This window comes from Girardinichthys multiradiatus, chromosome 5, assembly GCF_021462225.1.
Source record: "Girardinichthys multiradiatus isolate DD_20200921_A chromosome 5, DD_fGirMul_XY1, whole genome shotgun sequence".
Taxonomy (NCBI): Eukaryota; Metazoa; Chordata; class Actinopteri; order Cyprinodontiformes; family Goodeidae; genus Girardinichthys; species Girardinichthys multiradiatus.
Genome location: NC_061798.1, coordinates 49,249,213 through 49,264,947, shown reverse-complemented (window position 1 = coordinate 49,264,947; position 15,735 = coordinate 49,249,213). Strand labels below are relative to the sequence as shown.

Sequence of the window (15,735 nt, the reverse complement as noted above, 5' to 3'; positions counted from 1 at the left end):
TTTATGGTCCCCATATGGAATTTTGCTTTGGACTCCCTAATGCTGTACAGCCTCTGTAGTAAACATATTCCTTTGGTCTTTAAAGGCACTATATGCATTAAAAAACACTGGTACTCGCTTGTTCTGTTAACAGTACTTGGTCGTAATATTGGGTACTACAAGAAAAACCAAATACCTTGTTCTTGCAACTGTAGCACAGTAAAGCTGCTGTCTCAGTTTCCTATCTTGCCATGTGTGCTGGTGTATTAAAAACATGTTACGTGGGTCTAAAGATGAAGAAAATAAGATTTTGAGGAACATTTAGTTTGGTCATGTCTTAAAGTTTGTGTGCTGCACTTCCATTCTGAAAAGTTCTGAACTTTTGTTGCAACGTCATGGTCATCTTTTATTTCAATTAATTATTTCATATTTAGGGATTGATGGGTCATCTGGGAAATAAATTTCAGAGGTCTAGCAGAGCCCCTAGTGATAATTATTAGCCAAATTAATCTGAGAGTAGGTGAAGCCAGCAGTTTAACTTCTTCAACCATGTGGTAAGATGAGTGAATCTTCATCAGTGTGGAAAGCATGATGTAGTGTGAGACTAAGAAATGCTATTATTGAGTCAGTGCTGCAATACTGGAGTCACCACAGCATTGATTCTGTAGCAGTGGCACATATGGGAGAGCAGCAGTGCTCCTGTGGTGGAATTTCTCAACAGGTCCAAGAACTTAATGGTTGCCTGGCTCAGCTGGTGATCAAATTATGCATGCTACAGTATTAAATGTGTGGGAAGGCAATGCTGGAGCCTTATTTTCCTTCAGTATTATGTCTTCCAACACCACTAAAATAAAAGCCAGATCACAGGCCTATTACATCAGATGTGTTCCCATTCTGAGATTAATAATTGTTCTCAGTCATCTGGATAACTATTAGCAATACATGGTGACCACTGATTCTCAGTTATGGAAGTAGAGCAAAGTAAAGCATTAGTAGTAACATTATGCTTTTTATTTACAGAGATACAAAGTGTCAAAAACATAAACAGTTTATTACTGTAACATTACTACTCTTTATACCAGTGGCAGCCATCTTGGGTTTGATATCAGAGCTGTTGAGAACCCAGACCTTCCAAACTGGAATCTGAAATAAGGTTGCAGTTTTTTGTTTTTCTTTTAACATGGAACTCAGAAATTACAACTTTAAGTGGAATAAAAAAAAAATCTGCATCCAAAACCTCATAATCGAATATGGCTGCAACATCTCACGGACTCATCCAATCACACAGTAGGTCCAACATCTACTGGCTTGGATTTTAGTTGTGTTTCACCTTTCATTGAGAATGTGAAATTAACAGATCCCACTGGTTTTCTGGTGTGAACTCATTTCCATCCTGTAGAAGATGGAGCTCAATATCTTTAACTGCCCCCGGGCTGCTTAAACACTACAGAGACCCTGAAAGCTTCAGGCTGATTGTGAGTCAACGGCTTTGTGTGGATTTCTTTGTATTTGCAAATGTAAAGCTAACCTCCCTCAGGATACCAGATCCCTGGAGCTGGGCTTACCAAATGCAACTCCTTAGTGAGAGTCTGGCTAATGTTGAGAACAACAGTGGCAGTGACCCACACTTACATTTATATTTAAAGCTCCAATATAATTTAAAGTCAAAGCACTTTATTCAGGTGGTCTGGAGGTGCATCAATATCTGACTCCTGATTAATAAAAATAAAAATATTTTGGAGGTTTTCATTAAAATTTTACTTCACTGAAAGATGATTAAAAAAACTTTGGTGACTCATCCTGCACTTAGGGGCGGGGCTACATTTTTATCCAATGAAATCAGCAGTCTCTGAACAGGCAACTAGAAATAATTAACATTTTGAAGAAAACTTATAGAAGTGCTTCACCACTTCAAAGTGATGAAGCACCAGGGCACCTTACAGTCACTGAATTGACCATGAATTCCTCTAAGAGTATTCCAGAGTAAAATGTTTTGCACTAAAATGCTTATTTAATATTTAATTAAATGCCTTTCAGTCTTTTAAGTATTGTTCTTTGAATACCAGCCTAATATAGTGGTGGTTTTAGAACAACAGATGAAAGAGTGATTCGAGCACTGGCTTTGTCAAAACAGCAAATTCTGCAGATATATGGAATAAATTTACCACAACGTCCCCTTAAAATATCAGAATTTATTATTAAAAACAATTTAACTCCAATTAACATATTTCAATTAACAAACCATTTACTAGAACAATTCAACTAAATTACCTAGCAAAATGAAAGAAGAAAGAAAACTAATGAACTAAGTAAGGAAATAAATAAAAGAACAAGGGAACCAATAGAAATGATGCAATGATATGACAGCTCAATGTGGATATTTATGTTTAAGAACCAAAGTTTATTTGGAGGAATCTGACAATGAGGTCTAATTAGTTGTTTAACTTACCTTCTGATTTTCCATTGTGAATGGTTGAAGACATACCAATTGCTGTCTTTAATTAGTTTAAAATTATTTTAACAAACTAATATTTTAAAGAATGATTTGCAAAACTAGAAGTCAATAACCTGTTGGATAATTGATTAATAATGTTATTTTAATCAGCTATCATTATTTTTGTAAAGAAATATTTAAGAAAATATTTTTGCGGAATTATAAATCAACAATCTTTTGGACAATTGATCTTAAAGTTATTTTAACTAGCCATCACATGGAGTAATGGACTAGTTAAACTCTCAAAAGATGGCGATGAGTCGTATGTAAATATTTGACTTTGCTGGCACTAGTGTTAGCAGTTTTGGCTAACAAAGGAAAGTATCTTATTCACCAGCCCGTTTAGTTTTTCATGTGCTTAAAATACCATTAATACAAAGATTAAGATATATGAGTGCCAGTGGTGCCTTGTGGCCAATCTATGTTCAAACCACTCATTAAAATAGTCTGTCATAACATCAGGGGTGCAGCGCACCGTCTCATCTGGGGAACATCGGGCTCAGATTCCTTTTCTGCAGAAGCTCAGAAAGAAACGTTTAAGAAAAGATTGTGTTAATTGTCCATTGAACATGAACGCTGGATGCTCAAACAGCAGGTCATAACTTAACTTTGGTTACATGAAAACCAGATCATACTCAACTTTGGATCCAAGGATTCTTCAGTAGTAGTCTTATACCCGCCAGCAAGTTTAAAAGACCTTGAGTTTTGAGAGCTGCACCCCCAATGTGACAGCTACACTGACACAGGGAAATAAGGAAGAGTTGTGGCTTGAGAGGAGTTTTGTCGAGGGATTCCATGACATTATGAGGATTCCAGCTGTGACTCCCTTCCTGGGCTGGACTAGATGGAGGTTAATGTGTGTAATCAAAGATGCAGCGTTTTTACCCGTCTGTGTACCACACTAGTCTGTGTAACCAGTCAATGTTGCATCTCATGTTTGGGGCACAATTCAAATGAGCTTGGCCCAACCTAGGTCATCATCAGGACAATGGTCCCAAATGCAACTGCAACTCTAAATCATAACCGCTGAAGATAAGAAGAATGAAGGTGTTGAAGTAGCCTAGTCAAAGTACAGAGCTCAACCTGTTTGAAATGCTATGGTCAGACCTTAGTATAGCTCTCCAGAAACACATTTCTGAACACACCTCAATGAACTGAAGCGAGATTTTTAAAAAGTGAGAGTGAAAATTCCTCCACAGCGATGTGAGAGACTGATAAGTCAGACAGAAAACGACTACTAAGAGTTAAGGCTGCAGCAGGTGGTTCTACAAGCTGCTGAGCATTGGACTGACGTTGGGGACAATAATTACAGCCATCTTTAGTGTCCAGCTTCTACATACACATCATTTTTCTGTGACAGCTTTAAAAGGAGGTAACAGATGGAAGTGAGGAGGAAGAGGAAGTACAGGATGGGTGGCTCTGATATAGATAGCTGTTTCTTGGCAGCTTTCTTTTATTTTAATAGAATAATAATTTTGAGGAAGGGCAGCAAGTACTGCTTATCGTTCTCGAGAAGTGGGGCTTAACAGAGACCCAGGAGACTTTTTCTGCCTCAAGGCATCAGAACAAGCTGATCCCGCCATCTGTTGGTTCTCGTATTTATTTTTTAACATTCAAAGCATATTTACAACATTTCTTACATATTCGGACCAAAACGCCTCAGCACACGTCAATCTGAAACAGTCACGATGAACCGAAGAGTGCTGATTACATGACGACATGATTCCCAGCATCTTCATTTCTACTTTCAGGCTGTGGTTGCTAGATGGCAATGTAGTGGGTGTCGCTGGTGCTGATGATGTCGCTGTCGCACTCCAGTGTCTTCAGGACCAGCTCCAGAGCTGCTTTGCTCACATTGAGGCTGTACCGCTGCCTGACCGCGGACAGGATGTGCAGGACGTGGCAGCCCTTCTCTGCATCTGCGTGCACAGAGAGGACTGTCAAGACACACCCACGAGTGGAAACACACACACATGCGTGTTTTACTATCTTTATGAGGAATTTCCATTGACTTCCATTCATTTTCATTTATTTCTATGGCCTAACCCTATCCCTAACCCTTACCAGTGCATGCCTAACCCTAATCTAAACTCAATTCACAACTTAGTCTTAAACCTAACCCCTAACCCAAGAACAGCATTGAAAAAAGCAAGGACCAGGAAAATGTCCTCACTTTTCTGGTTAAATAGGAAAAATGGTTCTCACTCAGCAGCAAGTACAAGAACACACACAAAAGTGTGTGTATTCCTATTCTACAACAAGTAACATGTATTAAGAGCACAATTTTAAGTTTACTCACACTTTTCTCTTTTTGAGTCCTCCCTGATGATGTCTTTGACAGCTATGAACAGATCTTTGTCTTGTGTCGTGACCTGGTGAGGAGAAAACCTATCAAACACCCAGGGAACAGTAACCCACTAAAGGACTGATTCCAGTTAGGCTCCACTGCTGTTTCTTACAAGATACATCTCATCCTGGGACTTCACCTTGCGGTACACCACGCCTTCATTCTGCAGGATCTGCAGGACCTCCTTCAGAAGTTGGCTAAGCTGCTGGCATCCAGACGGACCAGCAAGAGGCTCCTAAACCACATCCAAGAAGAAAATTCTTTACTTTTGCACAGTGTTGTATTTACACAACCATGGTGTTTAATGTTTTATAGACAGAAGAAGAATATATCAGAAGATCGTGCAAGACTGAGGATACCAACTGATTCTGCAAATTCAATACATCAAAATATTTATAAAGTTTTATAAACAAAAAATGAATTTGCTGAAACTTGCAAAAAGAAAATTCAGTTGTTAATACTATTATTATACTTTTTTAATAAAATATCAATATTTGCACATTTTTATGAAATTTTCTCTATGCAGTTAATCCTGCTTCCAAAATATCTTCAGGCTCAGAAGTTCAGACCTGCAAATCCAAACTGTTTCTTCTCTACTCTTTCTCACCTGCTCTGCGGACTGGGCTTGGTGCCGGCTGGGGATCAGAGGTTGCAGGAGATCCTGGACGTCATAAGGTCTGAACTTAGTTACCAACTTCTGCTTCAGGAAGTCCTGAATGATGTTTGTTGCCTTGTTAATGGAACTTTCTGCTGAGTATCTGCAGAAAAGCAGAAAAAACTGTTGGGTGTAACATTCACATGTTTACAGTAGGATAAACAAAATGAAATATTCAGTAGATCAGGTAATTCAACCTGCAGCTGATGTGAATCAGGTCAGACAGGAGGAAGTGTCCAGCAGGGATTTGTTGAACATGTTTCAGTGGAATTCTGATTGTCAATGTGAGTAAAAAGGGAAATACTGCAGGTTCAAAAGGCTCAGAGTGAGTTCGCTCCATGTGACGCTTCAAATGAGTGCTCTACTCATCTTCATGCAGGATTCCTGCACATTTTCCACATCAAAATTACATACTTTTCTTAACTTACACTTTCAGCTTTTTCACATTTTTTTGTACATTTTTAAAGAATACACGTCAAAATTCTCTATGATGTTTTTGCAGAAATTTCAACAGAGGTCAGATTTTAAAAACAGGAAAATTACAGAAAGGAGGGAAGATGATCAAAAGACATATATAACACCTTGCATAAGTATTCACACCCCATAAACTGTTTCATAATTTGGCCTGTTTCAGCTACAAAACATCAAAGCATTTTACAATGATTTCATGTGATAGACCAACACAAAGTAATGTATGATTATGAAATGGAAGGAGAATGGTGCATGTTTGTTTTTTTCAAATTGGTCTGAAAAGTGTCATTAGTAAATAAACTCCAATGTAATTCAATCTCAGTATAAATCCAGCCATTCTGTTTCTTGCCTCAGAGGTTTGTTAGAGAACATTAGGGAACAACCAGCATCATGAAGACCAAGGAACACAGGGGAAAGGTCAACATCTCAAGCTTCAAACATCTCACAGAGCTCAGTTCAATCCATTATTCAGAGAAGCAATCAAGAGTTCTATGGTAACTCTGGAGGAGCTACAGAGATCCACAGCTCAGGACAGCTCAGGTAGGAGAATGTATTGATACACCACCTTTTAGTGTAAGAGCAGGCATTTGTAACCAGAATGTTGTGGGTTCAATTCTAGCTTCCTCTCCAATCACATGCTGACATGCCCTAGGGCAAGGCATTTAAACCTTGTCTGTTTGTTTGTGAATGTAGTGAGTGATTGAAACATATTTAGAATATAGGTCATGTAGGTGACACAGCAAACATGTGAAGGAAGGTGCTCTGGTCAGATGAGACCAAAGTTGGAATTTTTGACCTACCGTACATACAAAATACCCTCTATGGAGAAAAACTAACTTTGCACATCAGTCTTAACACCCAATCCAATTCAATTCAATTCAATTCAGTTTATTTATATAGCGCCAATTCACAACACATGTTGTCTCAAGGCTCTTCATAAAGTCAGGTTCATACATTCAAATTAATCCTAACAATTGAACAGTGCAGTCGGATTCAGTTATTTATTCAAATTGGATAAAAAGTTTTTCTATCTAAGGAAACCCAGCAGATTGCATCCAGTCAGTGACTTGCAGCATTCACTCCTCCTGGATGAGCATGTAGAGACAGTGGACAGTCACTGGCGTTGACTTTGCAGCAATCCCTCATACTGAGCATGCATGTAGCGACAGTGGAGAGGAAAAACTCCCTTTTAACAGGAAGAAACCTCCAGCAGAACCAGAACCAGGCTCAGTGTGAGCGGCCATCTGCCACGACTAACTGGAGGTTTGAGAGAACAGAGCAGAGACACAAAGAGAACACAGAAGCACTGATCCAGGAGTACTTTCTATGGGAAGGAAGAGTAAATGTTAATGGATGTAGCTCCTTTAGTCGTTTCATCTAGAAAGAAAGAACAGAAAAACTCTGAGCCAGTTTTCAAGGTTAGAGTCTGAAAGAGAGAACATAGAGTTTGTCAGAGTAAAAGCTCAGTCAATTTCCATGTCTAGGAGAGAGAAAGGGTTAAACACTGAAAGACAGGGCTATGTGGATCATCTGTAGAAGGTGAGCATTAAGTTGTTGCCAGCAGAAGCTCGGATGATGCCCCTCTCCAGAAAGGTGTCACAGGTAGACACAGAGTCAGGCCAGGTGTAGCTTCTAGGAAGAGAAAAGAGAGAACAAAGTTAAAAGCTGAAATAACAGCAAATAATGAAAAATTGGAGAGTAGTGTGAGAATGTAGCGAAGAGGGTGAAAGTGGTCATTATGTCCTCCAGCAGCCTAAGCCTATAGCAGCATAACTACACAGATAGTTTCAGTACAGATTATTTACAACAATGTCGTCTCAAGGAACCTCACAAAGGGTTCCACTGATGGTCATTGTTATACTAAAAACCACAAGGATTGGGATACCTCTCTCTGTCAGACTGATTATAACCATTGGAAAAGAGAAGGGGTCATACAGGTAGCAGAAATGGAGGGTGTGTTTGCACCTCAACCATAACTGAGCCGGTTTAGGCTAAACCTGACTCCCCCTTACTCCAACCAACAGGGAGGGAGGAAGGTTCCCTCTCTGATAAACTAAGCCACTCTAACTATAAGCTTTATCAAAAAGGAAAGTTTTAAGCCTAGCCTTAAAAGTAGACAGGGTGTCTGCCTCATGGACTAAAACTGGGAGGTGGTTCCACAGGAGAGGAGCCTGATAACTAAAGGATCTGCCTCCCATTCTACTTCTAGAGACTCTAGGAACCACCAGTAAACCTGCAGTCTGAGAACAAAGTGCTCTGTTAGGAACATATGGAACAATCAGATCTCTGATGTATGATGGAGCTAGATCATTAAGGGCTTTATATGTGAGGAGGAGAATTTAAAATTTTATTCTGGATTTAACAGGGAGCCAATGAAGGGAAGCTAAAGTAGGAGAAATATGATCTCTCTTTTTAATTTTCATCAGAACTCTTGCTGCAGCATTTTGGATCAGCTGAAGGCTTTTAACTGGATTTTGTGGACATCCTGATAGTAAAGAGTTACAATAGTCCAGCCTTGAAGTAACAAATGCATGGACTAGTTTTTCAGCGTCACTCCTGGACAGGATATTTCTAATTTTGGCAATGTTCCAGAGGTGGAAGAAGGAAACCCTAGAAACCTGTTTAATATGGGATTTAAATGACATGTCCTGGTCAAAAATAACACCAAGGTTTTTTACTTTATTATCAGAGGTCAATTTAATGCCATCCAGGTTAAGTGATTGACTAAGCAGTTTCTTTTTTAAAGACTCCGGTCCAAAGACGACAACTTCTGTCTTGTCTGAATTTAGAAGCAGAAAATTTAACATCATCCAAGTTTTTCTATCTTCAAGACATGCTTGTAGTCTATCTAACTGGTTGGGCTCATCAGGATTTATGGATAAGTAAAGCTGAGTATCATCAGCGTAACAGTGAAAATGTATCCTATGCTGCCTGATAATTTGACCTATTGGAAGCATATATATAGTAAAGAGAATTGGCCCAAGTACTGAACCCTGTGGTACTCCACAATTAACCCTGGAGTTTAAAGATGATTTATCATTTACATGAACAAACTGGAATCTGTCAGACAGATAAGATTTAAACCAGCCTAGCGCTGTTACCCTGATCCCTACAGCATATTCCAGCATTTTTAAGAGAATATTATGGTCGACTGGATCAAATGCAGCACTGAGATCTAACAGAACCAGAACAGACACAAGTCCATTATCTGAGGCAATAAGAATATCATTAGTGACTTTCAGCAGAGCTGTTTCAGTGCTATGATGAACTCTGAAACCTGACTGAAACTCTTCAAACAGGTCATTGCTGTATAAATGTTCACACATTTGATTAGCAACTATTTTCTCAAGAATTTTAGATACAAACAGAAGATTGGATATAGGTCTGAAATTTATTAAGTCATCTCGATCAAGCGAAGGTTTCTTAAGTAAAGGTTTAATTACAGCTAACTTAAAAGCCTGTGGTTCTGATCCATTTACTAAAGATAGATTAATTATATCTAAAATGGGGCTGGTAATCAGAGGGAACACTTCCTTAAATAATCTGGTTGGGATTGGGTCTAACATACAAGTTGAAGGTTTAGATGAAGCTAATATTTCTGATAACTCAGGAAGCTCCACAGGATCAAAACAGTCCAAATCCAGATCAGGTTCTACAGTTACTTCCAATGTTGTCTCACTTGATGAGGATGAAGTAATCATCTTTGGGAGTATGTCAAAGATTTTATTTTTAATAGAATCAATTTTATTTAAGAAGAATCCCATAAAGTCATGACTGCTAAGAGCTAAGGGAATGGATGGCTCAACAGATCTATGACTCTGTGTAAGTTTAGCAACTGTACTAAAGAGAAACCTAGAATTATTCTTGTTCTCTTCTATTAATGATGAGAAATAAGCTGCTCTAGCTTGGTGAAGTGTCTTTTTATACAACAGTAGGTTATTTTTCCAGATTAAGTAGGAATCCTCTAGATGTGTAGAGCGCCATTTTCTCTCCAATTTTCTAACATTGTGCTTTAAAGTACGCAGCTCTGAATTAAACCAGGGAGCCGGCCTCCTATTAATGATTACCTTCTTTTTCAAGGGGGCTGCATTGTCTAATGCATCACGCAATGATGAAGAAACACTATGAACAAAAGAATCAATTTGTGAAGGGGCAGAAACAGAATTACTGCCCTCCATGGTAAAACATGGTGGTAGCTGCAGGATGCTGTGGGGACAAGGAAGCTGGTCAAAAGTAATGAGAATACGAATGAAGCTAAATACAGGACAATCCTGAAAGAAAACCATTAGATGTTGCAAAAGAGCTGAGACTGTGGTGGAGGTTCACCCTCCAGATCTTGATCCAGTTGAGAATCTGTGGTAAAACTGATGTTCTCAGAGATTCTCCATCCTCTCTGGCTGAGCTTGAGCTGTTATGAGCAAACCCCCCATTAAAATACAGCTTGCAGATATAATAAGATAAAAGGTAGAAATGTTCACGGGGCGTGAGTACTTTTGCAAACCACTGTAGAATGATGCATGGATGGGTGGATGACAGATTCATACATCCATTCATGGCATCGTTCCACTATAAAGGACACTATAGACGGACGTTTTCCCACTGTCTGTACAATCTAAATGCCTCCAGAGTTCTGAGGGTGTTCTGATCGGTGCTCAAGGATGGATCTCTGTACCCTGCTGCGTTGATCTGGAAGCGCTTGTCATAAAACTGTCTGTAGAGCTGAGGAACCTCCATCATCCAGGCTATCTGGATGGCCATCACCGGATCGTCCACCTTATCTGCGAACACACGGAATGTCAAATCAGTACACAGACGGGATGTGCTCTCCAGAGTTAAAAAAATAATGCAGTTACCCTCAAATAAATACAAATGCCAATAATTTAATCAGAAATATTAAATAAACAGCAGCTCTTCCAAAAATACAACATTTAGGCTTCCATTCAGCTCAGAAGGTGGATCCAGGGAAGTCAAATTCCAGCTGTGAGCCAGAAAACCAGCAGGATTTGTCGTTGAGGCACATCCTGTCCAAGGCGAATTATTATTAGCAAAACAAGCTGAGCTTTCTGCATTAAAATAACTTCAATAAGGTATTTAACTCCTGTGTGTGTGAATGATTTACTGATGAAAAGTCACAGACATACCAAGCAAGGTTTTTATGAGACAGGCAGCCATATTGGATTTTAAGTTTAATTAAACTAATTTAAATATACTTTATACTTTAAATTAAAGTTGTTTAAACAAAAAAATATGAAGGTATACAAATTAATTAAATAATAATTTTATATTTGCATAAATAATTATTTGTCATTAAAATATTTTTTTAATGCAATTAGTTTAATAACAACATGTCTTGTTTTGTTCTTGGCATCAATTAAGAACACATTAAATTAATTATTTAATAATGTAATCCAATATTTTATGAAGGGAGATTATGTGAGGTTTTTCATCAAAAATAAATAAATAAAAAGTTCGTCTGGAAGTAAACTGATCTGAAGAGGAGCCTCACAGTAGGTGGAAGCCATGATTTCTCTCTGTTGCCTCGAAGTCTTCACCGGTCCTCGAACCCGGACCAGCTCTCCGATCTCCAGGCGGCAGCGCTTCAACTGGGCCTGTCCGAGTTTTTTAAGCTCGGCGACCGGATCGAACCCTCCGTGGTCCGCATCACTGTGTTTTTTTGTCCCAGCTTAACGTAAGAAAGAAAAACAAAAGACAATTTCTATTTGTCAATAAAAACACCAACAGACACATTTTAGAAGAATCTCTAAATTAAACTGGTAATATAAATAGTTTTAAAATTTGAAAGAATTCAGTCAGTTCTAATGAGATAATGATGATCTGAGTGTCAATAGAAAGTAAAGTTCTACACAGAACACTGATATTCAAACACATTTAGACCCACATTTATTGGGATCCTCCGCCTCTTTCAGCAGATTACGTTTCCAGCACAGACAGTTTATAACACCGGTACCATCATCCACTGTGAACACAGAATGCATAAAGTGACACAATGAGAGGGTGGCTGCACTGGCTGAAGAGCAGAAAGAAAAAGCCACGACGTACAGTGGCTTGTAAAAGTATTCATATCCCTTGAACCTTTCCACATATTGTCACATTGCAATCGCAAACATAAATATATTTTTATTGGACTTTTATGTGAAAGACCAACACAAAGTGATATACAATTGTGAAGTGGAAATAATATTACATATGATTTCTTTTTCTTTTTTTTTACAAATAAAGAACTCAAAAGGGTATTGTGTAAAAGTAGTCGACCCCCCTGAGTCAATACTTTGTGGAAACACCTATGGATGCATTTACAGCTGCAAGTCTTTTAGGGTATGTCTCTACCAGCTTTGCACATCCAGTAACTGAAATGTTTGCCCATTCTTCTTCAAGCTCAGTCAGATTAGATGAAGAGCGTTTGTGAACAGCAGTAGATTTTTTGCCACAGATTCTTGATTGGGTTTAGGTCTGGACTTTGACTGGGCCATTCTAACACATGAATATGTTTTGTTTAAACCATTCCATTGTAGCCCTGGCTTTATGTTTAGGGTCGTTGTCTTGCTGGTAGGTGAACCTCCGCTCCAGTCTCAAGTCTTTTGCAGATTCCTAGAGGTTTTCCTCCAAGATTAACCTGTATTTGGCTCCATCCATCTTCCCATTAACTCTGACCACCTTCCCTGTCCCTGCTGAAGAGAAGCAGCCCCAGAGCATGATGCTGCCACCACCATATTTAACAGTTCTCCGCCACACATAGCGTTTTGCATTTTGGCCAAAAGGTTCAGCTTTTGTCTCGTCTGACCAAAGCACCTTCTTCCACGTTTGCTGGGTTCCCAAAATGGCTTCTGGCAAATTGCAAACAGTACTTCTTTTAACAATGTCTTTCTTCTCACCACTCTTCCATAAAGACCACATTTGTGCAGCACACGACTAATAGTTGACCTGTGGAAAGATTCCCCATGTGAGCTGTGGATCTCTGCAATTCATCCAGAGTCACCATGGGCCTCTTGGCTGCATCTCCGATCAGTGCTCATCTTGTTCGGCCTGTAAGTTAAGGTGGACGGCCTTGTCTTGGTAGGTTTACAGTTGTGCCATACTCTTTCCATTTCCGGATGATGGATTGAACAGTTCTCCGTGAGATGTTCAAGGCTTGGGAAATCTTTTTATAGCCTAAGCCTGCTATAAACCTTTCCACAACTTTATCCCTGACCCGTCTGGTGTGTTCCATGGACTTCATGATGCTGTTTGCTCCCCAGTATTCTCTTAACCAATCTCTAAGGTCATCACAGAGCAGCTGTATTTGTACTGAGATTAGATCACTCACAGGTGGACTGTATTTAGTCATTAGCAATCATCAGGCATCCTCTGAAGGCAACTGGTTGCACTCAAAGTAAACGGGGTTGAATACTTTTGCACACTTCCCTTTTTAGTGTTTTATTTGTAAAAACATTTTTTTAAATCACAGATAATTGTTGTTCTACTTCACAATTATATACCACTTTGTGTTGGTCTTTCACATAAAATTCCAATAAAATATATTTATGATTGTGGTTGTAATGTGACAATATGTGGAAAAGTTCAAAGGGTATGAATACTTTTACAAGCCACTGTGTGTGATTGGAATATAAACAACACCATAATACAAAGAATGTCTTAAACACAAAGATTATGGGAATGGACACTGAGATCCTCCCCAAAAAGCAATCAATGAATTAAGTTTCCACAGTGGATCTCCACAGTGACAACGTCACTACCTCCATAACAGAAGAAGTCGTCTCTCTCCCTCTTGTAAACCACTGTTCCAAGAACATCCACTTTGTAGATTGGATGCAAGTTGTAGAAATAAATGCCTATAAACAGTAAATAGAAACAAAATAAATGATTTAACAAATATTAAAAAATATTCAGTCTGAACCTGAGAACGTTGGCATCTTTAGTAACACCTGCTAGATCATTAGAGCAGTAAAGTCACACTAACGTTGTGTTTTATGTGCCAACAGGGGTTGCTTTCTCTCCTGAAAAATGAAAAGTTGTGTTCACCATCGTTTACATTGTCCTTAGTTCTACAGGCTTAAATGCTGCATGTAAAGCTACGAGAACACAAGGAAGGATTTTTACAATATAACCACACATCAATTAAAACATGACTCCAACAGTCAGTTAGTGATGAGACAAATGAAAATAACACAACCTACAGGAAGTACAAAGACAGACAACAGAAGACCGGTGCAGAGTCACTTTCTCTGCTGAATTCTCCTTTTAATTTTCTGGAAATCCAGAGAACAAATGGTGAGAGCTACAATGACTCCCATGTGGTGCCAACAGTGAAGCATCCTGACCCAATGTGTGGGGTTACTTCTCATCCAAGCGAGTTGGCTTCCTCTCAGTTCTGAACAGGAACGCTGTAATAAATAAGAATTTTTAGAACAAAACTTCTTCCAAGAGCGACGTCTCCCAAACATCCAGAAACAACCTGGTAATGAGCTGTAGATTTCACAGCATGGTGAATAAAATACTGAAGTGGTTTAAAGATCAGAACATAGACATGCTGGACCTGTGGTCTGGAAACTCGGATTCAAACCCTACTCAGAACCTGTGGTGGACACAGCTGGCTCAAACACAAACCAACAAACATTACCAGTTTAAAATCAAACTGCAGCTGTGCTCTGATGATCGCTGTTACCTGGAACCTGAGTGGACTCTGTCATCTGCAGGATGTCTCTGACAAACAGCCGAGCAAAGGCAGAGAAGATCGGGTCCAGTCCCCACAGCATCGACGGGGGCTCATCGGCTGGATCCATCGCAGCTGCCTGCATTTCATCATGAAAACAACATCAAACTTCTTTTAAAAATCTCCTTTACCTGTTGTCTGTAGCTGCAAGTTAAGTTGGTGTCTCTGTGGCAAGCTAGCGCGCATGGAGAGTCACGTGCATAGTTGCTCAGCAGGAACGGTACTTGGCCGCCATATTGGGAGTGGCGCGTCTACCTTGGAAACCAAGACTAGCCTTGTTGGAAACACTAACGCTCAACTAATCCTGATGGATCGTTTGAAAATGATTTATGATCTCTGAAACTCAAATAAAGAATGTGTAAATCAAAATAAAATATACAAATAAAGTGTGCTTATAATAAGACAAAACCCTTACTTTGCCTCTGAAAATACACCAGTCCACTGCAATAAAGTAATAGTTACAATGATTAAACTGTCCTTAGTAATTAATTTTGATTAATAATTAGTAGTAAAGCTGTGTGAAACATCTCAAAAATACCGTTTTAGAGGTTAACAATTTACTTTCATGAAAATAGAAATAATAAATTCTTATTAAAAAATTAATGCTTAAGGAGTGGTTGTGAAACTCTTGTTGATGCTAACCGTTTATTGATATGGTAACAAAATAATTGTTTCTTAGTTTTCTCCTTATTATTATTGTTAGTAATATAATAATAATAATATTTCACATAATATGTAAATAGTGGCCATGAAAGTGTTTAAAAGTGTTTTAGATATTTGTTTTTAGATTTAAGAAAAATGAAATAACATTTTTTATATTCATTGAATGTATGTATGTATGTATGTATGTATGAATGTATTCTTATTTAAAAAACATTAGCATTACATAGTATTTTTTGTGTATCATTTTTATATATTCTTGTTTAAAGAAGACAATTCCACATCAAAAAAATATTTGCATTATTACGTTTTAGATTTTTAATCTTGCATCATGCGTTTTTTGTTTGCTTAGGCTTTTGCAGTTTGTCTAAACCAAACGCCACTCACAATATGGTGGT

The 15,735-nt window shown here is 38.6% G+C and overlaps 1 protein-coding gene across 4 annotated transcripts; it reads right to left on the bottom strand.

The window, feature by feature from the left end:
• Positions 1 to 4,012: 4,012 nt before the first annotated feature.
• Positions 4,013 to 14,942, bottom strand: stn1 (STN1 subunit of CST complex). 4 transcript variants are annotated; one of them, XM_047366939.1, is made up of 9 exons: positions 14,809 to 14,942; positions 13,701 to 13,796; positions 11,846 to 11,923; positions 11,453 to 11,629; positions 10,619 to 10,724; positions 5,428 to 5,578; positions 4,933 to 5,055; positions 4,773 to 4,845; positions 4,013 to 4,392 (listed from the first exon to the last, which is right to left on the bottom strand). In XM_047366939.1, exons 1-9 carry the CDS (start codon positions 14,861 to 14,863, stop codon positions 4,235 to 4,237), a joined length of 1,017 nt encoding a protein of 338 aa, XP_047222895.1. In that variant the 5' UTR covers positions 14,864 to 14,942; the 3' UTR covers positions 4,013 to 4,234. The 4 variants fall into 4 exon arrangements, with proteins under 4 accessions (XP_047222895.1, XP_047222894.1, XP_047222892.1 ...); XM_047366938.1 differs by having other exon boundaries at positions 4,960 to 5,055; positions 14,630 to 14,903; XM_047366936.1 differs by having other exon boundaries at positions 14,630 to 14,902.
• Between the last annotated feature and the right edge of the window lie 793 nt (positions 14,943 to 15,735).